The 27,212-nt window shown below is 36.8% G+C and overlaps 1 protein-coding gene across 2 annotated transcripts; it reads right to left on the bottom strand.

Annotated features, from left to right (window-relative positions):
- On the bottom strand, positions 1 to 26,526 carry LOC118280745 (membrane-associated guanylate kinase, WW and PDZ domain-containing protein 1). 2 transcript variants are annotated; one of them, XM_050699294.1, is made up of 21 exons: positions 25,407 to 26,526; positions 23,645 to 23,844; positions 20,871 to 20,980; positions 19,922 to 20,021; positions 18,981 to 19,112; positions 18,392 to 18,521; positions 15,662 to 15,873; positions 15,088 to 15,218; positions 14,699 to 14,800; positions 14,256 to 14,364; positions 13,780 to 13,890; positions 12,859 to 13,386; positions 12,258 to 12,371; positions 10,135 to 10,270; positions 9,714 to 9,828; positions 9,119 to 9,257; positions 8,517 to 8,641; positions 8,079 to 8,170; positions 6,069 to 6,161; positions 5,529 to 5,662; positions 1 to 5,134 (listed from the first exon to the last, which is right to left on the bottom strand). In XM_050699294.1, exons 1-21 carry the CDS (start codon positions 25,619 to 25,621, stop codon positions 4,959 to 4,961), a joined length of 3,204 nt encoding a protein of 1,067 aa, XP_050555251.1. In that variant the 5' UTR covers positions 25,622 to 26,526; the 3' UTR covers positions 1 to 4,958. The 2 variants fall into 2 exon arrangements, with proteins under 2 accessions (XP_050555251.1, XP_035456995.2); XM_035601102.2 differs by having other exon boundaries at positions 15,662 to 15,855; positions 25,407 to 26,524.
- Positions 26,527 to 27,212: the final 686 nt, after the last annotated feature.

Genomic DNA, 27,212 nt, shown 5'->3' on the forward strand with positions numbered 1-27,212 from the left:
TTAAATAAAAATATTTATTGAGTAAATCTCTCTTAAACTATCGTTATACATTCGGATCTACAGATCAGATGAACGGAATGGAGCCTTCTTTGGATATACTTTTATACAAATATTTTATTTTTTTTATTCATTTTTTTACAATCTTGGATAAGGCAAGACATTGTTTACACACAAGGCACATCGATTATTGCAACTTCTTACAACTAATTACACTACAATACGGGTTTAATTAGATACAATAATATGTTTGTGAAACAATTTGAGAGCTTTAGACGATTTTAAAGCCAGATATGGATAGAAAAATAAAGGTATTTTTGACAATTATTTTAATAAATTGAAATGCATATTTACCTCCGTCTCAGAGTCATATAATGGTTACTTAACCCAGTACTTAACAACAATCGGAACAAAATGGTTACTAAGGAATAGTTTAAGTAATCATTAAATGACTTTAAGTGCGGTAGTTAAAGGGATTCTAGCTATTTAGTTTTGCTTCCTTTTTTATAACATAAGTACATATAGATAGTTTTACATAATATGTTTGGAAAGTTAAATATATGTTTTCAGAAGACACAATGGACGACAATGGATACAATTTATAATATCTACACACTAAACACATATAAAACTATACTATACAAAGAAATTATAATCAATAACTAAGTCAATATAATAATCGGCATTAAATTGATAACTCTTAAAGAATTGGCTACCATATCGGTACATAATATTATGAGACTTATTTCTATAGGTAATTTCCCAAACTCGGTGGTCCAAATTTAATATTACTGATATAAATACAATCCCTAATCAGTGTTATAGTAAAATAATTTTATAATCAGTCACCATAATTATCTAGAAGCTAAATGGGTAATTTATATTTATAATTAATAGGGTAGATGACTCATTTTTTATTTTAATGTCCGTCTTGTAGATTATTTTTAAAACATTAGAAACGTATTTTTTATTTTGTTACGGAACCAAATACTTTAGACGATATATTGATTAGAAATAACACGTGGAGTCAATTATAGGTACGTTTTATATGTATTAATGACGTATTTGCTCCCACTTCTAAACTTCGTTTTTCTTATACGACAAATAAAAAAATAAGTATCTAATATTTTTTCATTAAATAACTGATGGACTAAATAGATTTTTAATTTTCATACCCCGTCATCATCCCTATTATTATTTTATATTTTTAGTTAATAACTCTTAAATATAACTTGGATTTATTGCATTTCAAATGGAAGGGTATCGTTCATTTTAGTATTTTATATATGTAAATAGATAAATTCTGTGAAAATAGACTTTCAGTGTGTCAAATAACATTTTCAACAATTGTTTATGCCCTGTTAATGGAAGGATATTTATTGTGTATGAATTAACAGCGAGAGACAATACAAAATTAACTAAAAATCACGGTTTACTCACGTATAATGAAGAATAAACTCTACTAGTTTTGAGTCACAGAGGCACTCTACATCATGAGAAGCGTGCGCAGATGCGGCGACATCGTGCAGCCTATTCAGTAGGCTATGTGACATCGCGAGCTTAGATCTTTTCTCCATTAATGTACGTGAGTAAACCGTGATTTTTAGTTAATTTAGTATGTCTCACGATAGTTATTACAAGAGGGACAATACTTTTAGTTTTTACCCCATCTAGTTTTTATCATAAAATATTGCAAAGTACCTACCTTAAATACCTTATATAAAAATCTCATGATTTAATTATTAAAGACAATATCATAACTCTCGGCTTTACCTACCATACAATGTACTCCCAAAATTATAAAAACTGCCTAATTTAGTCTTAAAATCGAAATAACTGCCTGAAATTATGACTAAGTTTTAGACTTTAAACATAGCTTATTAACAAAGTACTATTTACATAATATTAAAGAGATTCACAACAGATTTGTTAGGAAGATTCTGGGTTTTATGAGCATAATTGTTTATTTAATTAGACTATTTATCTAATCTAATAAAATAGAAAAGAGCAAAATACTTTATTAAATACTGAGCGTGTGTGTGAAATGATTTACTGAGAAATATTTCGTGTTACTTTTAAAATCGTGTACCCGATCAGTTTCAAGTTACAACGGAGCTCATAATTAAGCGTGTTTCTCTCGATTGTCTACGTAACATAGTCACCGTGCATGATAATGATGGAAAATAATCAATCATCGTGTCACGTATCACAATGAAAACGTCAGTAGTCTATGCGAATTTCCTTTTTTTTTGGAAACCTTTTGAGGTTGGCAAGATTTAACACTATATTTTTCAAAATTACCAACAATTATGGAAATTGTGTTTAACTGTTTGGCGAGGTAACTCGACTAGTTTCCAGCCACGCTAGGGGCAACATTGCTAATCCGAGTTAACTCGCCAATAGTTACGTAAACAATCGATTAAACATAATTAATTATGTCTCACGAAAGTTATAATACAAAAATAGCAATAGCTGTACTCTACGATTTATGTAAAAAGAATACATAATTATTATGACAATTCTTGGAATTTATTGATTGAGCAAGGAGTTTCAATAGCTGCCGCTGTTTGCTTACACTTTCGGTAAATGAAATGGCGTTATATTAGATCTCAGTATTTACATAATTCTATGAATACTATGTGTTTATGAGGATGTTTCAGATTTTTATTTTAACCGATTTTATACATAAGCATATATAATACAAGGTTTTCTCTCTATTTGAAAAAATGCATTTATTTACCGTATATTGCAAAATATTAAGATAGAATAGAAAGATTGAAATATGTATATAATTAATTAATTATTCCTAATATTTATAACTATGTAATCCTAATTTAGATATTCATTATTAAAGCTATACTTTTCATGGTTACCATGTGTTTAAAGTATATATTATTCGCTACTAAAGGCGAATTTCTTGCATGTAATGCGTATTTCATTTTATTTATTTATTTTTGGCCCACTGCAGGGCAAATGCCTCCCTATCCTCCTTTCACTACTCTCTGTGCAGAGCTTTCTGCGTATTTCATTATATTGTGATATTTCATATAACTTGTATATTCGTCAATAGTTCAATCAGCCAAATTGCTATACAGGCAAGAAAATAAAGGCTGATTCAGTACAGGAGTTAGTATAAGTTGGCTACTGAGCCAATCAAAGTTTATATAAGATTTGGCTTTGATATAAAGTATTATAATTTAATATAACGATAGTTACTGTATCTGTACTGACTCAAACTTTATTTCCTCACTTAATAATAAGACTGGGTGTATTTCATAAGAAATAATGAGCGTTTTATTTCTTCTTACTGTCTTAATTTTATTATATTATATAATAAGATGACATGATTCAATTTCTCAGTTGAGCTCAACATTATATTGTAACTAGACATTTCCAACATGAAGACAGGCATGATTTGACATTGGGTTAATTTGCGGTCTATTTTATAGAATAAGAATATCAAAGAACATGAAATTAATGCAATGTTTTGTCTAAAATCTTCCTTATTTAGGAAGATAGGTAACATTCCTATCGCGACGTCCTGCGTGAGCGATCGAAGCGGTGCGGTGACACGCGAATTCAACGCGATGCGGTATGACGCAGCGGCTATGTCCATTACGTTTTGTACGTACCAAAACAAAATAATTTACATGCTTATGTAGGACACTACTCGACACGTAAACCACGTCAAAACATTTGGACAGTTTGTTGATTTCGCACCGCGCCGCACAGCATTGCCTTCGCTTCTAGATCGCTCACGCAGAACGCAGCGTATAACATGAAATATTATCATTACGAGAACGACGGAGGTATAGAATTTATTACAAACAATTTTACATCATATTACTAGAATTACCGAATAGGACATTTATTAAGTAATGGTGAGTCGAGTTATTTTGTTTTATTCAATGGAACAATTTGTTTAATAGTTTTTGGTTAAATTATAGATTTCAATTTAGTCACAAAATAATTAATTTCGCTTCCATTACGATAAACTGTTCTATCATGGGAAACTGATGAAAAATATCGAGTTAATCACATGAGTCAAAAGTATATATATAATATTTAAGATTATTATATTATTTGATGAGATTAGTTGTTTCATTCCTGTCTTTATCCCTTCTACTTTATACTGAGATTACCTATACAGATTTTTTGCTTGAGATTACAAATGGGACAACCTCCTAAAACTGTTGCAACTTCTGTGCACCAGGATCTACAGTAGATACAACCATGAAAACACCGGAACACATGAGTCCGGTGAGACTCAGACACGTAAATAACTGTCTTGGATCGTGATACCGTCACTATCGTCGTATTTTAAAACTGTTTTAATTGTTTGTTTGAGTCAACTTTAGTATTTGGAATTTTACCCCTTCATGGGGACAGATCGATCTGATATTTGGTACACACTCTTAATTTTGATGACTATACAATATTATAATCTATATTTTTCCACAATTACCTCCATTATGGATATCAAACGGTTTGATTGGTGGAATAGAGCTCATCAAAAAACAAATGTTTTTTTTTTTATGGAATAGGTGGCAAACGAGCAGACGTGTCACCAGATCAGCGATCAGCGCCGCCCATGGACACCCGCAACACCAGAAGAGTCACACAAGTTGTCGGTCTTTTAAAAATGAGTATACTCTTTTCTTGAAGGTTTGAAGGTCGTATAGGTGCTCCCACACGGCGGTTATATAACGTTATACAACAATATGTAACAATAACATTTGTGTTTAAACAAATTATAACAGTGGTTGTAGAGTATGTTACATGCTATTATAAATGTTACACAATGTTGTATAACGTTATATAACTGCTGTGTGGGAGCACCTTATCGGTTCGGAAATACCGCCGACGTATTTAACGTTTTTAAAGTATTACTTGTTTAGCGTTGTGGTAGATTAATACCTGTGACAAGAAGTCTGTCGGAGCGGCAGACTGAGGGCCGTGCGTCAGTGGGCGCGGTCTGGCAGCACGGTGAGGGTGACGCTGGTGCCGGAGTGCTTGATGAGGGCCACCACCTCGGGGTGCGGCAGGTTGCGGATGGACACGTGGTTGATGGCCACGATGGTGTCGCCCACGTGCAGCAGACCGCAGCGCGCTGCTGGCGAGTTCGGGATCAGTTGGCCTGGAAATGGTTTTGGAGGTGTTATTTTTTTGTTGGTGCGACGGCTTTAGTACTTAAAAGGTAAACGGTTGAAATCAATTAATTGTCATTCTAAAAATAAGGCTGTTAATCCACATTCTATGGATTGTTTTCGGTAGAACTTCTTACAAGTACATAGTATAATAAATTGATTTCAATCGACAGTTTCAATGACTAATAAAATATTAAAACATAATCATGCTTCCATTTAATTTTATACATTAGAATTTTCTAGAAATACGTCTGCTATTTGACGTAAACATCTGATGATGTCATAACGCACTATTTAATACAAAATTAATAGAAAATATCATTTTGAGGTTTCGAAAAAAGTATTGAATTCGACTAGTAGGACTCTAGCCTTAGATATACTTACCAATAGTACTAGTAGCTTTGTTAGCTGAGGAGATGACCACGAAACCGAATCCCTCTCCCTCGTTCCTAGTGACTGTGACGTCATACGGCACGGGTGACCATCCCCCGGCCGTCGTGTCATATTGTACGCCGTACCTAGACATACAAATAAATAATTATTATTTTATATTATTATACCTATATTTCAGGCCTCAATGAGCCATATAAAACACAATGTTACTAATATTATAAATGCGAAAGTTTTTGTGTGGATATTTGTTACTCAATCATACCTTAAAACTGTCAATTGGGGTATAGTCTTGAAAAACATAAGGGTTTATTCTTCAGAAACGTGAGCAAGGCTGCTGGCAGACGCTAGTAATATTTTTACAATAAGAATAACTATCGTAAAACATACTAAGCTCGGGCTTTACTCCATTAATAATGCGTAAGTAAACCGTGATTTTTAGTTAATTTAGAAGTTAGTAATATTGATAGCACATATAAACACATCGCAACTGTTACCAGTTTAATTAATAGTAATATTAAAATGTATACTCACATAGGTGCATGTGCCGGAGCTGGGTACATGGGCGCCGGGTGCAATATGTTGTAGGAGCCCGGGGGCATGCCGTGGTGCATGGCCGGCTCCGCGCTGTGGAATACATTACTAACATTAACAAAAACAACAATATTTTCTATTGGTAAATAATAGGTCGGCTTTTGTCCAGTATCTTGACTAAGTAAGTGATGATGTGGGCTACGATGGAGCACGTCTTGAAGACACCGAGGTTGTATGCACCCTTTAGAAAACACAGACTCGGACAAAGAGGTAAACTACATTGAAAAAAATTGGGCATTGGCAGGATTGTCAAGAAATTGTACAAAAACACACACATATATTTAAAAATTGGAATCTACTGGTATCGGGAACATGGTCCAAGATACGCATCACACCAACCTAAGGCGGAAATTCGGTTCTCTCGTTAAAGGATACAAGGTCAAGTGCAATATTAGTTTTTTGGCCGGTAGGGTTTAAGTGCGGTATATTTTATTTGTATTGGTAGGATCAAATTGAGTACTAGCGTGTCACCCTATTACCTTAGCCGACGCCGTGTGCGCGAAGTCAACCAGGCGTTATATTCCTTCCGCCTTGACATCCAATACAGCGTGGAAGCAAAATATTTCGTACAACGTATGTATAATTATGTATGTAATGCTGATTATGTAAAACTGATAAACAGCGCTATTCACTAAGCGAATTTAAAAGAAGGTTCTTAGTTTGACATGTATATACGTCTATCTGTGTGTGTGCGCGATTATCTTGCTTTTGGTTGAACCAATTTGATGCGGTTTTCAGCATAGTATTTTTCACACTTAGGAGAAGACGGTTCCCTTTTTTAACGTTTTATTTAGATACTAGCTTCTGCCCGCGACTTCGTCCGCGGAAAAATTCTTGTTTTAACATACGATTACACTCGTCGCTATTGTAGCTTCCTAGTAAAACAATTTTTGGAATCGGATCAGTAATTTCGAAGATTACCGAAATTCTCTTGTCTGCTCAAGGTCAGTCCCTTAGTCGCCTTTTACGGCACCTTCAGGTTGAAATGGTATGATGATGTCATTAAATAATTTATGTCACATATCAATCAATTACAATATTCACCGATTACTCATAGATCTAAACACCCTCTCCCGCACACGCACCCCTGGCCTTGGCGACGTCCACTTCGCAACGGGCCGTGCAGCTCGTAATATTTTAATTTCACCACAACTTCAAAACCAAACGTCCAATTTTAATCATTCAAAGACTAAATATTATCAATATAAACTGTTCTTATTGATGAAATAATTTATTTTGATAAGGATTAATAGCATGAGTAAAAGAAACGCGTTTAAATGTAGTTAAAAAAAATTCTAGATTTTTAAATAAAAATGTGGTTGTTGTGCCTCACTCGACATAGATAGGTATAGTGTGCCGCGGACTTTTTTGTAGATATTTATAAGATCTACAATTAATTATAACATTTTATGGTTCTATCTTTTGTAGTTTAGGCAGCGTACGCAAAATAAGAAACTTCTTTGGTTGATTTTTTTCAGTTTGTGTCGGAAAAATCAAAATATCTTACGGAACCCTATTTTTTTCCAAAATAAAATATAGCCTATGTTACTCGTGGATAATGTAGCTTTCGAATGGTGAAAGAATTTTTAAAATCGGTCCAGTAGTTTTTGAGCCTATTCATTACAACCAAACAAACAAACAAACAAACAAAGTTTTCCTCTTTATAATATTAGTGTAGATCTACAGTTTTGTTAAGTTAAAAATCTGAAATTGTATTTACATAGTTTTTGAACAAAAAATATAAGCTAAGAGAGTTGTAAACGTGCAAATAGTAATTTATGTTGCTTCACACTAGGATTTTCTCCTGTCTCGTGAGTGCGTGTGTGCGTTATAAACATAATTATGTATAAATTTACATGATACCCAGACACGGAACAACAATCTGTGAATCACACAAGGAGTTGTTCTGTACGGGAATCGAACAGCCGCTATTATTTGCTATTTACTTACGTTAGTAAAGGTTGGTGCGGATGCGGCGCCACCATAGTCGGCAGGCCGAGTGGCTGGATGTCGGCGCGGTTGTGTCTTACTCCCAGAGTTACCTGTATATGCATCAATTATAATTATAATATTAAATAAAAAAGTGAATAACGTTAATATTACGGCATTAAAACACTGGAAACCAGACATTTTTAATCATTATTTTAGACCAGACACAGGAACATTTCACGATAACATTAAGTGTAGGAGAGCCATGCTTCGGCACAAACGTCGAGCGCCTCCGGTCGAGCGGAGTGATACCACGGCCTCACAGAATATCGTCGAAACAAACAACGTTTGCATTGTGTTAGTGAGGTTACCCCTGTAATTGGGCTTCTGTTGGTTCCCAAATTTCCCAATCCTCAATTCCCTTTTTTGAAGTCGGTAAAAAAGGTAGGTATAACGTACGTGTCCCCTAGCGGCGGCCTGGCAGACGTATGACACGGCGCGGGAGTGGGTGGCCCCGGCCAGGGACACGCCGTCCACCGACGTCAGCAGGTCGCCCGGCCGCAGCAGACCGTCCGCTGGACCGCCTGCATCAGACAAACACACAGTCAAACTACCTATTTATATTTGTAGATAGTCTACAGAAGAGCACATTCAATGTAAGCGTCCACAGGCTCATCGCGCGCACCGCACGCATTCCGTATGACGTCATCGGTACGCGTCGCATGTAGGCATTGCTCATGATGCGGATAAGTGGTCGCAGTTGTATTACTCTAAAATTCGGTGCGTGCGATGCGTATGATGCGAATTTGTAGACGCTTAGCATTACACATAAAAAAGAAATCATAATAAAAATAGAAATGAGAATAACAAAAATCTAAATTGCCATATTATAAACACAAATTAAGTTAAAAGTAATTGAACTTAGTATGGCTCACGTAAGTTACAACAGAGTAACTTAACTGGGTTTCATGTTGAAACTAATCTGCTAATGTAACATCTATGTACCTACACATAAATGCAATAAATGATTTGAGTTTGAGTAGGTGTGGTAGTGTACTGACCGGGCACGACGTACCCGACGGCGACCCGGCTGCCGTCCTCGGTGCCGCCGACGATGCGGAAGCCGAAGCCGGCCGCGGCCCGCGCCAGGCGGACCAGTACGTCCGCCGCCGGGTCCGACACGCCGCCGCCCGCCTCCACCTATGTTTGGAAACGCATTTATATTACACGACTATGAACCAACTAGAGAAGCCATAATCTCATTGTGTACTGTCACACAAAAGATTGGTCCTGCATAATGATATACTAAGTAAACACACGTAAATAGGTTATAAAAGCTCAGAAAGCAGCATATTAAAATGTGGACAATCGGCAACATTTTTATAGTCTCATACTTATAACGGGCTATCCAAGGCAACAAATATGATTTAATTAAAAGCTAGAGATTAGTACGATCAAAGAAATAAACAAACAATTTAGTAATATGTAATATACATATTACTTGTATGTATACATTTGTCTATTATGTCAGACTAGCGTCAGTCTGTTGCGTAGTTTTAAAGATTTAAGCATACAAAGGGACATAGACACAGAGAAAGCGACTTTGTTTTATACTATGTAGTGATGATAGTGATGTGAATGGATTCTAAGCCTTACCTGTGGGTAGTTAGCGACGTACAGAGTGTTGGGTTGCGCATCGTTCTCGTAGCAAGATGGCGACTGTCGCGACACGGGGGAGTGCATGTGGCGGGATGGAGACGATTCGCGTAACCTAAAACAAATTGTTTAGTTATAGAAGATATTTTTGTTTTTTGGTGTGATAAAATTTTCACATTATTTTCTATAACGGCAAACGTGTTCTAACGTTGTCACAAATAAAAATAAATTCATCTGCGATAAATCCATAGAGTGTATAACTCAATGTTTTCATTGAATATCTTTCATTGGTCATAACTTGAACTGTAACGTTTTTTGTACCTTGTGAATCAAAAAAGAAAACGGGTAATATATCGGTAGCCAGTTGGCCAGCCACCACGCCAACCTTGCAGTAATTTCGTATAATATAGTTTGGTAATACCTGAGCGGAGATGACTTGATCCTGCTGTTGGAAGAGTTGTTGGAAGGCGACTGGCTCTGCAGGCGAGTGGATGGGGACTGCGACAGGAGGCGGTCTGTTGCGCTCGTGGCCGACGGGGACTGGCTGCGGAGACGACCTGGGGACATCAACATAACATTGTATGTATAATTATAATTTAATACTAACATTAGGCTAAGTTGTACTACTACTAACACATATGGATGTTTATCTGAATTAAATTTTTTGAATTTGAATTTTATATAAACATAAACTTTCGGGAACATAAGCATAACATTTTATTACACCTTTCATGAGACATACTAAATTAATTATTATGTTATCGGTTTACTCTCCTCTGATTCCTCGAGTCACCAGTAGCAGCGACAGTGGTCGCGTCATGTGTCGCGGAATGCAGCATGAATATGAGCCTCTAGCATAGCTTGAAATTAGTCGAGTTGCTAGTCAAACAGTTACGCGAGTAAGCCGATAACATAATAATAAATAACATGCTTTGTTATTTAGTAATACGGATGTTTCCTTTTTATTGTAAACTAGCTTTTGCCCGCGACTTCGTTCGCGTGGAATAGTGACTTCCGGCAAATTTTTGGTTTTAACCACATAGTTCCCGATCTCGCGGGATCTCTTCAAAATTGAGATGTGGAAGATATTCCAGGGAACTCTTCAAAAATCAACATAATGAGCTCTGCGTTTGAATTTAATAGATGTATACTCACTTAGGGCATTGAAAAAATAGTTTAAAAACGGACTTAAACTAACTTAAAACTAAAGAAAGCTACGAATTACGAATTTATAACAATTAAAAAAGAAACTATATTACAACCTATCCTCTATGCTATAATAACCAAGCTTAAACTAAATAATTTAAAAGAAACGACTTAAATCTAATCTAATCAAAAAAAAAATTAGACTTACAATTTTATTAAAAAAACTAACTACAGTAACTACTAATAATCGATATCAAACTAAACCTACGTTAAATAGTTTAACCAAAAAACCAGGAAAACCCAACAAATAAACTTATTAATTGACAAATACAACGAAACCAATTTAGAATATACGAAACAGCAGGACCACTACAGACAAATAATCATACGAATGATAATACACTATTTCTACGATAGTACCGAAGCGCTCGGCCGATACCCAACCAAATGAATGTAACGAAACTATAGCGCGATCTATTTCGATCCCAACGCCATCTATCGAGGATAAAGACAACTTGGATTATGTATTTATTTATACTCCGTTCGGGCATTTTCTTTGTACTAAAAGTTTAATTATATTGATATTATTTTTTTCATACCTTTTTACTATTTATTTACTTTTTTTCGATGAATTAAAACAATAACATGAACCGAAGTCGTGTAACGATCGACATAGAATTATCTATATTCCGTTAGAGCATTTTCTTTGTACTAAATGTTTTATTATATTGATATTATTTTTTTCATACCTTTTTACTATTTATTTACTTTTTTTCGATAAATTAAAACAATAACATGAACCGAAGTCGTGTAACGATCGACATAGAATTATTTATAAATAATTTATTTCTTATTTTTATTTTTTGATTTTTGAAATAAAAATATATCTATGTCCTTTCTAAGGTTCTAAACTATATCTGTACCAAATTTCAACCAAATCCGTCAAATAGTTGCGGAGATTAATGGTATAAGCATAGAATGTTCGACGTGATTCTTTAATTTGACATAACTTTTTTATTTATGAACCGATTGACATGAAACAAACACTAAATGTAAATTTAAGCATCCCACAATATATTCGTGAAAATCGCATCCAACTCGGATCAGCCGTTTCTGAGATTAGCGCGCACAGACGAACAGACAAACAGACAAACAGACAAAAAAAAAGTTAATTACATTTTTGGGTTCGACATCGACATAACAATAACCCCTGCTATTTTTTTTATTTTTATTTTCAATGTACAGACAGCACTTTTCTACGATTTTATTATATGTATAGATGTCCGTCTAATTTTACAATATTAAACACTTATTTTTCATTTCTTAGACAAAAAGAAAAACATATGTATCAGACTATTCCATACCCTGTCATTATTTCTATAGTAATTTGTAACATACCAGTTGAGTTAGAAGGAGAAAGCGGTCGTATCCTAGTGTTTGAAGGTGACTGTCTAGTCAGACCTCCGATGGCCGCAGTCGTTGGCGAATGCAGCATACCATCTTCCGGGAACCCTAGACCAAATACAATAAGATTAGGTTCAAACATTTCATAGAGGTTATAATAAACTTCTTAACGCCGCACTCAGAATATTTAATGATAATTTAAACTACTCCTTAGTAACAATGTTGTATCTTAGAAACAATTGCTAAGGATTAGGTAAAGTAAACATTAATGACTCTGAGTATTGGTTAGATGATTGATGATTTTTAACTACTCCCGCAATTTCACCAATTGCTAGATTCCTATTGGTCGTAGCTTGACGCTTATAGTCTTCCAGGATAATATGATTTTGTAAAAAAAATAACGATGGAGTATTTATTTTAACCGTTTGGGTATGTTGATGTTGTTAAAAACGTGTATGACAAGAATGAGTAAGAAAATGAAATGTCACTCAAAGGTACAAAATGCATACGGTATGTATGTAGATGTTAAAAACGTGTATGACAAGAATGAGTAAGAAAATGTAATAATATTATGAAGGATATACGATTCTCTTACCTCCATTGTCACTGCTATCAGCGACGCTGGCGTTTCCCCTCCAGTAGGCAGCATTCATGTCGACATGCACGGTGGGAGTGGGCACCTCCCCCCAGTTCCCATTCCCCCACCTCTCATTATTCTCCCACCGATTGCCATTTGTACCCTCATCCCATTTCTGTCCATTCTCCACCCACTTCTGTCCATTCTCAACCCACTTCTGACCGTTCTCTACCCATTTTTGTCCATTCTCATCCCATTTTTGTCCATTCTCATCCCATTTTTGTCCATTCTGTTCCCATTTTTGTCCATTTTCGTCCCATTTTTGGCCGTTTTCATCCCATTTCTGGGCGTTTTCCGCCCAGTTTCTGATGTTAGAGTTGTCGACCCATGTTTCTCGTTCTTGCCATTGGTTGTCTGGTTGAGTTTCGTTCCAAGGAGTGACTACTGGGAGAGTGAGACGTCCTCCGGGAGTGCTGCTTCTACGTCTGCGGTCTATAAGGCTTTCTCGTTCACGGTTTTTGTGTTCGGGCACTGCGTATGTCGCTTCTAAGGAAGGAAAGAAACAATATTAAAATTAAATAGGCCTTGAGTGAATAGTAAATTATTAAAGATTAACCTCTCGTATGTATACATATAAGACAACAACAGAAAACACATTGTGTCTCAGTTAGATCCGCGTTCCAGCACACGAAGGGTTAAGAATAATTCTTATTAGATTATTAGGCTTCTTTTCTGTGGCTGACAGACATACGTACATTTTGTATGAACTGTACAACAAACGTGGTCTAGTAAAGCGTCGAGCGGGCTCAGACGGGACACGATAAATTGATTCATACAAAATGTGAGAAGACGCCAGACTTAGTAGTGGGCACTTATAGGCTAATAATAATATGATATGATGTGAAAAGTCTTTTTATGCTTGAATCTCATGTTTCTTACCAGAATTCATGCCGTTAAGTCTGTCCCTCAACGAGTCCTGAGTGTGAAGGTTTGGTGACCGCAGCTGTTCTGCCGTGGGCGTCTTACTTCTAATCACGTTGTTGTTTGTTGCTGTAATAACAAGTAGTTGATGTTGATAAACTGTGTATCAGTTGCGTCTTTTTATTTGGTTAATTTTATATTTTTTTTATGTTTGAATAATTTGTAGTAAGTAATTGAGTAATTGTAGTCTTGAGTGAGAGAATGAATTCGAAAGTGAGTGAATGAATGAATTCGGATGTGTGTGCGAGAGTGAATGAATTAATGAATTCGTAAAAGAGTGTGAGTATAAATGAGTGAGTAAATGAATTAATTTAGAAAAGAGTGTAAGTGGGAGTGGACGTGAATGAGGGAGAGAGTGAATGAATTATTTCGAAAAAGTGTGTAGGAAGTGAGAGTGTGTGTGAATGAATGAGTGAGTGAGTGTAGATCCAGACCGGGTATAGGTTGGTGCCTGGTGGCGGAGCGCGACCGCGGGTGTCGGGTCTGTGCGCGGCGCCACACCACCACCCGACTCTCGTGCAGCGCGGGGCACTCCTTCAGCACCTGACAACACACAACGTATTACATTACAAACTGTTACTTTACACTAAAAATATTACTTTACTGTACGAGAGACATGCTTCGGCACGAACGGGCCGGTTCGCATGGAGTGATACCACAGCTTCGACAAAGACGTCGTGACACTATCACAGCAACGTGACACATAGAAGGAGTTACGTTTAGGTTGAAGGCCCAACCCTTCCTAATGCCCAATCCATAAAATTATATGTATAATTGTGCCGCCAACCTTGCTGCTATAGTGTTGCGGGTGTCCATGGACAGCGTCGATTGCTTACCATAAGGTGATCTACCTGCTCTATCACAATCCTGTACAAACCTGTACAACATGTTGGTGTGGCGCGTGTCTGACGTCTGTGTCTCCAATCTGCAGCAGTAAGTCGCCTTCCCGTAAACCTGCACACCTACTGCGGTCCAAAACCTGGATGAAAAGAATTCGTTATAAATAAAATTAGATGAAAGGCATTAAATTGTGTTTACTACCTATAGCGACCAGATTGGCGATATATTAAAAAGAAGAACGCCAAATAAAAGAACCTTTAATAGACGAGCATCCAACACAAACAAATCTGGAGATAACGCGACATTTTATCATAATTTATATATTCTTTTGACTAGATTGCAATAACTAAGATCTTGCGTACACGGCAAGGTTTAGTTAACTTTTTTTTTTCGTTTAAAAGTCTAGACAAGACAATCGATAAGTACCTTTTTGACCTTCTGTCCGTGTACGCTGTCAGCGATAGTGAACCCGAAGCCGGCGGCTCCCCGCCGCAGCGTCAGCACCAGCTCCCGGCCCGGCTCCGCGGACGAACTGCTGTCCGCTCGCGACTGGTGTTCTATAACAAAACATAATGTGTGATTGTCATAGGCTTTATAAGTATGATTGTCAATTTTATTTCATATCTCATACATACATTTATGTATAATCTTTTCTCCGACTATTTTCAGTAACTCTATTTCGTTGATTTTTCGGTTTAAGAATTTACAAAAACGCCATTTCTATATTTCAACTATTTCCCAATGTTTCACTTTCTGAAGAGTGTGAAGACTCGAAAAAATTAACAAAATCTATCGTCAATACAATAAACAAGATTGTACTAAACTAGTTTTATTAACTTTAAAATGATATTAAATTATTTATAAAAGCCCTTCCTCTCCCCTAATTTTTAAATTAGCTATGCCCGACAGGGTCCTTTATCGTGACTTAAAATTGTATTTTCCACCACCAATGTACATTATGGATGCAATCAATATTTGAAATAGTAAAACAAAATCTTACCACCAGCCAAAGACAGTACATGATCAAGGGATGGACACCGAGGCAGCTCCTGATTGTCATCATGTATGGTCAGTTCATCCAGGTCAAACGACCTGGACATCATCCGCCTCTGGCCTGGACTGTGTGGAGGGGGACCGTCCACTTTGTCCCTCCCCTGGTTCGACGACTCGTGGTTGGGCGAGTCCAAGTTGAACCTAGAATTGTGCGTAGATCTGAGTATTTTTTAGATTGTTCTTCATACGAGGGTGTTGGGTTCAGAACGATGAATTATTAATAGTTATTAATTAAATAGGTAATTATTATTGCTTTTAGGTCGGTTAAAATAGCATGACGCGTTTGACTTCATTTTCGATCGAGACTGTAAATCTGATTTTTTTGTAACAGAATCCAATGATTGAAATTATATATTTATTTATTGATGTATAAAAAAAACTACAAAACGTATAGTTAAAGCTAATGCTCTACTCAATATTTCATTCCGATCCTTTCAGTCGTTTTGACGTCATTGCGTACCAGACATACACACGAACACATAAACTCACAAACTTTTGCTTTTTTAGTATTACTAGCTACTTCCGCGCGGTTTCACCCGCTCTGCTCGGCTCCTATTGGTCATAGCGAGATGTTTTATAGCCTATAGCCTTCCTCGATAAATGCACTATCCAACACAAAAATAATTATTCAATTCGGACCAGTAGTTCCGGAGATTAGCGCGTTCAAACAAACAAACTCTTCAGCTTTATAATATTACTAGCTGTGCCCGCGACTTCGTCCGCGTGGAATAGTTATTTTAGGCATTATATTTATTTTTGCAAACAACTTTCTCAGCTTCACAATTTTAGCTGTTACCCACGGTTAATTTGTGCATTGAAAATTAGTGATAGTACTGGATTATGATTATAAGGAACAATCCACACTCATTTCTATACTATATGTGTTTCCATTATTTTCCGGAAACCTGCGCCTATAGGTTGGGTAACCACCACCCCGGTTTGTGTTTCAGAAATAAAATTCCTAGGGTACTTTTTAGATGGGCTCGCTCCGTACGCGTTATAGCAGTGATAAGTCCCCTCTTTGAAGAGTGGCTTGAGAGGCGTCACGGCGTCCTCACCTACCGCCTGACGCCTACTTACCTACTTACCGGACACGGAAGTTTTGGCCAAACGGCCGAGGACCGCCCGGAAGATATGGTGGAGCATACAGTGGCAGTGTGCATTGCATGTGCTGAGCATCGCCATGTCCTTAGGGATGTGAATGGCGACGGTAACCTCTCACGTCCGGCTCTAGTTCAGGCCAAGGTGCAGAGCGAGGGGGAAAGGGACGCCGTCTCCCCCTTCTGCGAAGTAGTCATCCTAGCTAAGGAGGAGGCGGAGCGCGTGAGGGAACGATACTCATCACGCCCCAGCCGCCGCAGAAGACACTCCGGGCGTCGAGAATCGCGTGACGATCCCCGGCCACCGTAAGCGCAGGTCTGCGGACGGCGAGTAAGAGTAGCTCGTCGCCTGATCAAAACCAGACCCGTGCGTACCGTGCGTCGCGTTCTGTGCGCGCCTCAAAGAGCCACTACAGATGGGACCCAATAGTCTAACAGACAACGTAAAAGATTACCGGGGCCCCGGCTCAACGGGGTGATTTTTACACTCCTCGCTTCACCCAAGGCAGGAGTAGCCAACGGATGATTTTCCCCCCTCAAAAAAAAAGAAAGAGTACTTTCTAGAACAAATGTTTTCTTTCATACATGGTGACGCAAGGTTATGAAATCCTTAAGAACCATATTTTTATACCCTATCATATTTTTATGACAATAAATTGAAGAATTGGATTTTTTTGTTTGTCAAATATTTCAGCCGATATTATTGCACTATACGTAGAATCTGGTTGTACTTTGTTAGACAGCCACAATAAAATGTGGGCGTGTGGTAAACCGCTTTTTGCCATTCTACGCTGTAAACAAACGCTTTCGATGGTCAATGATCAAAAAATGTTTTACTTCGTTAGTAAGACTATAATTTTTTTGAGTATAGTTACACCACATTCCGCGTCGTTCGCAAACAATGCCTCTCCTCCTGGCAGCGTCGTGTTTCGCACATCATGCGGCGCGCGTGAAATTTATATCGGAGTTATTTTAAAATTGTAATATCTTCTAAGATGTTTATTGAAGTTTAGTGATGTCAAAGACAATTTTGTTCACAATTAAATACTCTTAATGAACAACACATTTATTTCGATAAAGATTAATATTTTTTCGTTAATACAACTCTTAACAAATAATGCATTAATTTCGACCCAGTCTGATTACCATAAAAACGATTCTAGTAAGTTAATCCTAAAAGATAGACATATACTGTCGCGGACTTGTTGTTAGATCATTTTAAGAGGAATAATTCTTTCATACATATAATTTTCGTATCTTGAACCATTTTCGCAGCGCACGCAACGGAAGCCCTCAAGAATTAATAATTTCCCCCGTTTTGTCCACATTTTCCTTTATTTCTTCGCTCCTAATAGTTATAGCGTGATGTTTTATAGCCTATAACCTTCCTCGATAAATGGACTATCCAACACAAAAAGAATTATTCAAATCGGACCAGTAGTTCCGGAGATTAGCGCGTTCAAACAAACAAACAAACAATCAAACAATCAAACAATCAAACAAACTCTTCAGCTTTATAATATTAGTATAGATTAGTAAGTATATTAGTATAGATATAGTAAGATTATGATATTTACCTGGTCCGCAGCGCCCTGGTGAGTTGTTGCATGGCGACGGCGTCGGAGGTGGCGGGAGTGGTCGCGTCCACTGCCAGCGTACTCAGCACGCGAGTGTTCGGGTCTTCCGAGTCGAAGGACAGGGGGTAACCTGGAGTTAAACAAACATTTATTTAAAAAAAAACTTCTTATTTCTTGTCACATTACATCAACAGCTTGTAAGTATCCACTGCTGAGCAAAGGCCTCTTCTCATACAGGTTTGAGCATCACTATGCTTGCTCAAGGCGGGTATTCGATTCCGAACTTATATCTAATTATAAGACCAGGCTTCCTCCTAATGTATCATCATCTCATAGCCTCTCGAAACCTCAACAAAGTGAGGAAACCTGGACTTATCTTCTCAAATTAATATTAATTACTTAGCCATGTGAGAAGAGGCGTTTGCGCAGCCCTTCTAGGCTAACGGTGATGATGCTGATGATATCGTAAAAACAATTAATGTGTGATAATTTCTGATCATTTTATGGTATTGAAAAGTCGAAATAATTTATTTCCAATTGTCAATAATAAGTGTTTTGTAAAGAAATCAGATAAACATTGGTAGTCTACCTCTAACAAGATGCAGTGTGACCTCAGTTCCAGGTGTGATAGACTGGAAGATTTGAGCGACATGCGCGTGGGAGAGGCCTCGCACTCCTCGGTTGCCTACTCCGACCACCACGTCTCCTGGACGAAGGGCTCCTGGAAACATGAACAAGATATTCATTAATATCACGATACTAGCTTCTGCCAGCGACTTCGCCTGCATTCCCGTGGGATAAAAGTAGGCTATGTGTTATTCCAGTTCATAATCTACACTTGTTTTAAATTTCATCCCGGTCCTTTTAGCCAATTTAACGTGTTTGAGTAATAAACATAGACACAAACTTTCGTATTTATAATATTAGTAAGATCAGGTGCATTATTTCGGATATAGCTTTTTTAGCAGACTTGAGTATATATTTATTTATTTATTTTTATTTGAATAGAACGGTACAAGCCAATAACACTATTCAACACCTTACAAAAATTTAAAAATATAAAATTCAGAAAATTAATATAAATATTAATTATTAAATATTCATTCATCCATCTTTTTCGCAAAACTTCAAACATTCCGACAAAAATAATCTTCTTTCACTCGAAAACACGTCACACTCTGGCTTTGAATCCAGGAATCGGTTTAAAAGTTTCATAGTGCGCGGTAACGGAGACTTAGCCCTACTGACTGTTCTGCAAGATGGTATAGCGAACAACTGGTGCTTTAATTGTCAGGAGCAAAAATCCTGAGGAACTCATTATGCAGTTCAGGAGCGCATTATATATATTTTGCAGTACGAATTTCTTATGGGCAGGCGTACTCCGTATCCATATCATGGTTTACTAGCTATGTAACAAGGGTTTGAGTAACTCCAACTTGAACAATCTCTCTAATTACGTAAGTTTTTAAGACTTGTAGTAAAAAATATATTAGAATTAAATATTCGGTATGAATACTTTTAATAACTTACCATCAATCCAAGCCGGGCTATGGGGCACGATGCTACGGATTTGAAGGTAGCCCTCCGTTTCAGGTATACCTTCAGCTCCAATCAGCGTGAAGCCTAAACCCTGAAAATATTAAAGTACATGTTAGTTTCAGTACAGTAAGGAGTATCACTACATAGTATAAAAATCTAGTTTTTTTTTTGTATAGTGGGTATGTTATATCCTATGTATGCTTACTGCTTAGATATTTAAAACTACGCACCGGCTTTTGATGCGGCAATTTTTAATAGAGCTAAATGTCACAGTGTTTACGCATGCTACTCATGAATAAGAGTCCCTCTGTGACTCGAAACTAATAGAAGCTTTTTTTAAGTAGTAGAAGATTTACGTGAGTTAACCGCGATGTTTAGTTAATAAAATACAGGAATTAAATAAATTGCAATTTTAGCCAAAAATTTCGCAAAATTTCTACTATTATAAAACATTATTACAATTTCGAAGAATAATGGACTCGTCATGGTAGCTGCACAGGGATAAACAGGGTCAACCAGTACGTTACGGTTCGTCTCCGGTGAAGTCCGGAAACGGGACAAGTTTTAAAGAAAGTCCTTTATAATAGTTGTCATTAAAAATGTATTGTTTTAGTGGGTTAATCAAAATATAGACGAGAGTGAGCAAAAAATCGGTAGCCCCCATTCCTTGAGTTCAATGACCACTCTAATAACTAGTGATAGGAATAGGCAGTGCTTATTAGCCTAAACTTTGAAGAACAGGGAAAAGAAACGGAGACTTTTTTACTACTATAGTCTTTTTTCCCGGACAAAACTTAAATTGTGTTATTATAGCCGTATCTTTTCTCTATTCCTCATCAAAGTTTAGGCTAATAAGCACTACCTACTCCTATCACTGCTAATAACAATGAAACACATTTACATCCTTGATTCGTCATAGAAAACTAGCATACTAGCTTACCTGAGTGCCTTTAGTAAGAGTGAGAGTGAACCTCTCGCCCCGAAGCTCTCCTGTGGGCGTTGGCCCGTTAGATGGGCCGGTGCCCCCATTCTCCGATGACAATTTCTCCGCTGAAACACAATTATTTGATGTGATTATTTCTTTGAAACGTATTTCGGTTTTAATTCACTTCTGTGTTATTTAGGAAAGGTATATTAAACCTTTTATCATCATCATTCGTTTATAAGTGCCAACTGCTGAGCAAAGGCCCCTTTTCACGCAGACGAAATCAGTATTGATCACCAAGCTTGCTCAAGGCAGATTGGTAATTTCATACTTATAATTAGCAGTTCTAGGTTCAGATTTCCTCACGATGTTTTCCTGTATTAAACGCGCTATCTGATAATATTGACTGACATTAGCGGAGGTTTTCAGAGCTGCGGACAGCTTAATAGTTTACCGGGGCTCCGGTTTGGAGCAGGAGTAGGAATGGGGTGGTTTTAAGTCTGTAAGTCTGACACTCCCTTTCGTCTCGCCCAATGCGGGAGGAGTAATTAGATGATTTTCCTTTCTCAAAAAACAAAGTTGAGCACGTAGGTATCTATGGGCATCAAAGATTTTCTTGATACTGTAACGATGTTGTAACGTATCATAAAGACGATTGCATTGTGACAAATTAATATCAACTTTGTATCAAACACAATTAAGTAAAATTTAAATAAAATTACGATTTTCTACTACGTACATCTAGTTATGTGATGAACAAATTGATATTATGGAAATTGGTCTGAATAAATACCTATTCCAAGAAATGACTATTGCCACGGTTAACTGAGTCCGTATATTACAGCTTTTACTTAAACATACCTAATTAACGATTCTTTGATGCAATTGACTGATTTTCATGGTTATTACTTTCATCATCAGCCTATAGCAGTCCACTGCTGGACATAGGCCTCCCCAATTGTTCGCCACTTTGCTCTATCACTAGCGACTCGCATCCAGCTCCTGCCAGCCATCCTGCGCAGATCGTCACTCCACATCGCCTGGGGGCGTCCTACACTACGTTTACCGAGACGCGGTCTCCACTCCAGGACTCGCTTACCCCAACGGTTGTCGGTCCTGCGGCTAATATGGCCGGCCCACTGCCACTTCAGCTTGCTGATCCGGTGGGCTATGTCGATCACCTTGGTTCTCTGCCGAATCACTTCGTTTCGAATGCGATTTCGGAGAGAGACACCGGTTATTACTTTAGTAGATGATAATTGCTAGCGTTTTGATTATGGTGGAATACAAAACAACGATCTAAACTACGATTATAAAGTTGAAGACTGTTAGAACGCGCTAATCTCCGAAATTACTGGTTCGTATTGAATAATACTTTTTGTGTTGGATAGCCCATTTATCGAGAAAGGTCATTATCATTTTATACCTCTGGTATAAAACATCACGCTATGATCAACTGGGAAACCGCGTAGAATAGCTTGTTATAATATAAAACATGTGCACGGCGGATTTGAATGGTGTTTATTAATCTACAGCTCATAATTAATGTTTAAAAACACCTATTTTACCCCTATAGATAAACTATCTAACTAAACGGTGTAGTTAGCCCCTCACCAAATTCATTCAAGCGAGTAAACATCAAAGTGGACATTTTCACTAACTAATTATACTACAGTGCACTCATTTTCTCCACGTGGACAACGTTTTGGGGTGATGAATTTGTTTTTGGGATGCAGATACATTACACTATCCCAACGTACATAGGGCCCAGAGCCATATTACCACTAAGGCAAACTAAGCAAGTGCCTAGCGCGCCAGGGTAAGAGGGGCGCCGTATGAGACGCGCGTGCCCATTCGCCCATAGAAAGGCGTCGGCGCCTAAAAAGACCAGACCTAAAAAAGGTCTAATCAGCCTCTGAAACCCTACTAGGACTAGATAGACTAGATACTAGGATATAACATTACGCCTATTCTCCGTTTTACGTTTAACGAGATCGAAACAGCGCGTTCGGCGCTCTGATTGGCTAGTTGATTCGAGGAGGCCAATAAAATTAGAATGAAATGAAACGCAACACAACCGTTGTTTCACGTCGGTTTTCTGTGAGACGGTGGTATCACTCTGGTCGAATTGGCTAAGCATAGACCTCCACACTTAATAATAACTTGATGTGTACCACGCACATAACTTAAGTAACATTACCTATAAGTACAAATGGTTACAAAACAAGTTCTGCCTGAATCACTTTCAGTCAAGTGGAACCTTACAGCATAATATAAAACGAATGATTACTTCCTGAATTTCAGACGGATTGATTACCTATTATGTAGCTAAAAGATTTACGACTATAACTGTCTTATTGATTGAGAATTATGAATTTATGGCTTGTAGGTACCTGGTACTTGAAACTCGGTGAAAGTAAACTGATTGGCATGTCATCATAAATTTTATGATGACATGCCGTCATATTTTGTTGTTAGTAGGTAAAGTAATAAAAAGATCCCGAAGGTTTAAGATTCCAGCTTCTCCTCGCAAAACCTACCAACGGCAAATACCGTTTTCCGAGTAAAATTCTTTTGAATTTGTCTTTCTGAAATTTTTAATTTTATTAATAGTTATCTGACAATAGCGACAGGCATATGACAGATTTTGTGATCAATGACGTGCCCAAAATATTGTGCTGTGCCAATGGTTCGCCATACCTGGCCTAATCTAATGTTGTGAAGAACCTATACAGAACAGTAGACCTTAAAGCTATAACAACAAGGCATATTATCAACTAATAACCCACCTCTCAATCTTCTAGCCTGCAGCACAGGATTTTCATACTGTGTTCTTCTATTAATATGGTCTACGTAATAAGAACCGTATCGTTCATCCGTCACTCTCTCCCAGCCAAATGGCAGTTCATCTTCACCACATTCACCGAGGGAATGTTTCCGGACTCTTGCTAGTCTAGGGTCCAACCAGTGCGATGTGCCTGTGTTGTGGCTGAAAGGAAAACTTCATTACATTTGGAGTTTAATGTTTAAACTTTTTATTATCATCCTAATCACTGCTGGGCAAAGGCGTTGTCTCGCTTGGAGAAAGAATGAGCATTAACCATAATCAATCAAGTTGTTGGTCAATGCAGATATAATTTCACATGTCTGTTAGTTTGCAATCTAAATATATATAACTTAAAAGTGACTGATTGACTGACTGATATAATGATCTATCAACGCATAGCCTAAACCACTGTTTTAGCCCCATCGTAGGTAGATGCTATAGCTACAGCATCTGTTATGAAGGATTTGATAAATTCTACCTCTATTTTAAATCAATTGAGCTGCGACTTTGCATGTATAAAGCTACTATGACATAGGCATTTACTTAATTTTTTATTTGGTGTAATCCTTAGCAACAATTTTGATAAATTCTATTAAAAATAATTTGATGCAAGTGAAGCCACGAGCAAAAGCCGGTCACTGTGGTGTACAGCAAAAATGTCTCAATCTTTATTTATTCACTGTTAACTGCTATCTTGCATGCAATTGGTTTTATTATTTATGTACACTTGTGTTTGAGCAAAGAGAATATGATTTGACCCGATTGGCAATTTCAAACTTAATTGGAAATAATAAATCTAATTAATGTTTTCACCAACCACTATAAACAATCTCTTTATTAAAAGTTATGTGTTTAGGTGCTACATTATGCTGCATACAAGGGGTTTCCCTTACTTGTACTGTCAGGCGACATTTATACATACATAATATATAACTTCACGCCTGCCTCCCATGGCCCCAGAGTCAATGGACCACCAATTGCTAATTCTAGTTTAGGGGCTCCGTAAAACTTAATAGAAGCTTGTGAAAATGGGAGTAAGTTTCTTTACAATGCTTTCGATCATCATATGTCAGAGCTGTCGACATAAACCTAGACAGTGTGTTACATTCACACTGTCTAGGTTTATGTAGGCTCAGGTTTTCTAAACATGCATTTACAAAACCTAAACCTTGTGAGCTTGAGATGCAAGCCAGTTTTCTCATAAACAACAATGGCCGCAGAAGTTTGATATATTCTAGTTCTTGAACTTGCTTAGAAAAAGCATATAATATTGAACATTTCACATAGGTAACTTGTAATGAGCAAGAAAAAAATATTGGAATAGGTACATTTTAGTAGTTTATACCTATATAAATAACACTATAATGCAGCATGGAGGTATTCAGATATATGGAAATATATTATTATCTTAAATCAAAGATTAAGTGATTGGTGAACTAGACCTGGTTTTATAACTATCTAGTTCATACCTATAAAATATAGATTTACTGATAAATCAGGTTCAAAATATTCATTCAAGTTATTCTAACTACCAATGTAATATTGGACATTGCAACTTAATTCTATTTTAATCTTAACTTAAATGTGAAGCTGCTAATAATGTACACAACATGTAATCAACGGAAATGTCTCTTACTAATCCAACTCTAAAGAAATCATTGTCCAAGTTCCTTGGAAACATGAAATGCAAATCCTTATGTGCTAGTAGTAAAATAACAACTTACTCAATAAAATAAACCTCTCCTGATGGTGTGAATGCCTTTTCCCACATTGGAGGCAGTGGTCCAAGGTTATATTCATCCTCATCCTCCCTTTTAAGCACTGCATCCCCTGGTCTGACTCCAACTACAGAGCCACCAACAGTGCCTGCAGTTCCTGAGCTATGGGTCGAAATCCCAGCTGAGGACAGTCTGTCCGAGTCCACAGAACTCTGAGCCATTGCAAATGTTTAAAACACTACACAATTTTTAACACATTTTCCACAAAACACTTCAATTTTACTCATAACACTGAGAGTTCGCGCCAATCGTAAACACAAGACACTAAACTTCTTAAAATTCAAATAAAGAACACAGCTTGTTTTCCTTATCTTCACAGATAGATAAATCCTTCTTTTTTTGTTAGTGCCCTCCGCAATTTACTCATCGATATGGCATCTTTTAAAAACAAAACAATACAGGAATGCCAGCGATCATTCGTATGAGTCATTTTGGGACCGACTCCTCACTGACTTGTCGATTCGTGTATTTTTTTACCTGCGCCATAGTTATCTACGTAACAAATAACTGGATTTTAATTAGTATCCGTCAGGCAGATTGTTAACAAACGCTATGCACTTGGCTCAATGCAACGTTATGTAGTGCAGACAGGTGCATCGTAACGAACATCCACGATAACAATATCGTATCACATTTCTCACATTCACTAGACTGCCGTAACGGTAAATGGTCACAAAATGAATTCTATGACATGTTAATGATAAGTTCACTTTCTCACAAACAGGTAAACTGAATCTCTATATTTTTGAAAGTGGGTGCAACAAGTGTAAGCACCAGCACACATCTACAGATGTTTGTTTATAGCCACAGCCAGTACTAATTAAAGGTTGTTCCACTCTTTATTGAATTAATGACAGTAGTTTTAAAAATTTAAGTAACACGATCTATTAAAATAACTTTAGTTTTCACTTCTAATACGTTTCTGATCACAGTTTTAAATAAAAACATCAAGTTATTATGAAAAAAATTAAAACGAACTTACTTTACTGAAATCGAATACATTACTCTAAACATAGACAAGTCACAGTAGAGATGCACCTGTTGGAATTTATCGATATGTCCGCGCGTGACGGATGATTGAACATCGTTTACCTAGTTATTTTCAAAAAAATATCCTACAGAATAAAGTTTTCACATAAATGTAATTTACACGATAGATGACCTATTTAACGAGATATATTTTGAATAATTTTACATTTTTTTTTGCTTTCAAATTCAAATAAGATAATTTTATAATCGATTTAACGAAATTCCTTAGCAACTCTTAATAAAACGTTCCTTTTCACGTAGTTGTTCAGTTCTAACAAGATTTTGTTCTGCCTTTAAAGGCCGAAAACACTAGTTTATTTTTTGATATTATTCGTAAAATATATTTTTTTATTTGGAGAAATTGTAATGCTAAAATAGTAATAAAAACAAAAGTAAGTTCATAATATCATTGCTTAACAGCGTTGCTGTTCGTTAACATGACGTTATCAGTCTATTCTAATAGATGGCGCTGTAATTTTAAATTTATAATAATATTGTACTGTAATTACTGTAAGTACTGTAATATAATTTTAAATTTGTTATGTATTTGTATTTTTCTGGTGAAACTCGTAATAAAATGAGTGTACTTACACATTATCCATATTAATTATGTAATTGTATCAATAAATTTTAATATTGCTGTAATTACAGCATATTTTGTTATACCTATACTTGTTTTATAAAGCTTTATGGGCCTTGTGACAAGATTATAACTTATTTAAC

This window comes from Spodoptera frugiperda, chromosome 16 (assembly GCF_023101765.2).
Source record: "Spodoptera frugiperda isolate SF20-4 chromosome 16, AGI-APGP_CSIRO_Sfru_2.0, whole genome shotgun sequence".
Classification (NCBI taxonomy): Eukaryota; Metazoa; Arthropoda; class Insecta; order Lepidoptera; family Noctuidae; genus Spodoptera; species Spodoptera frugiperda.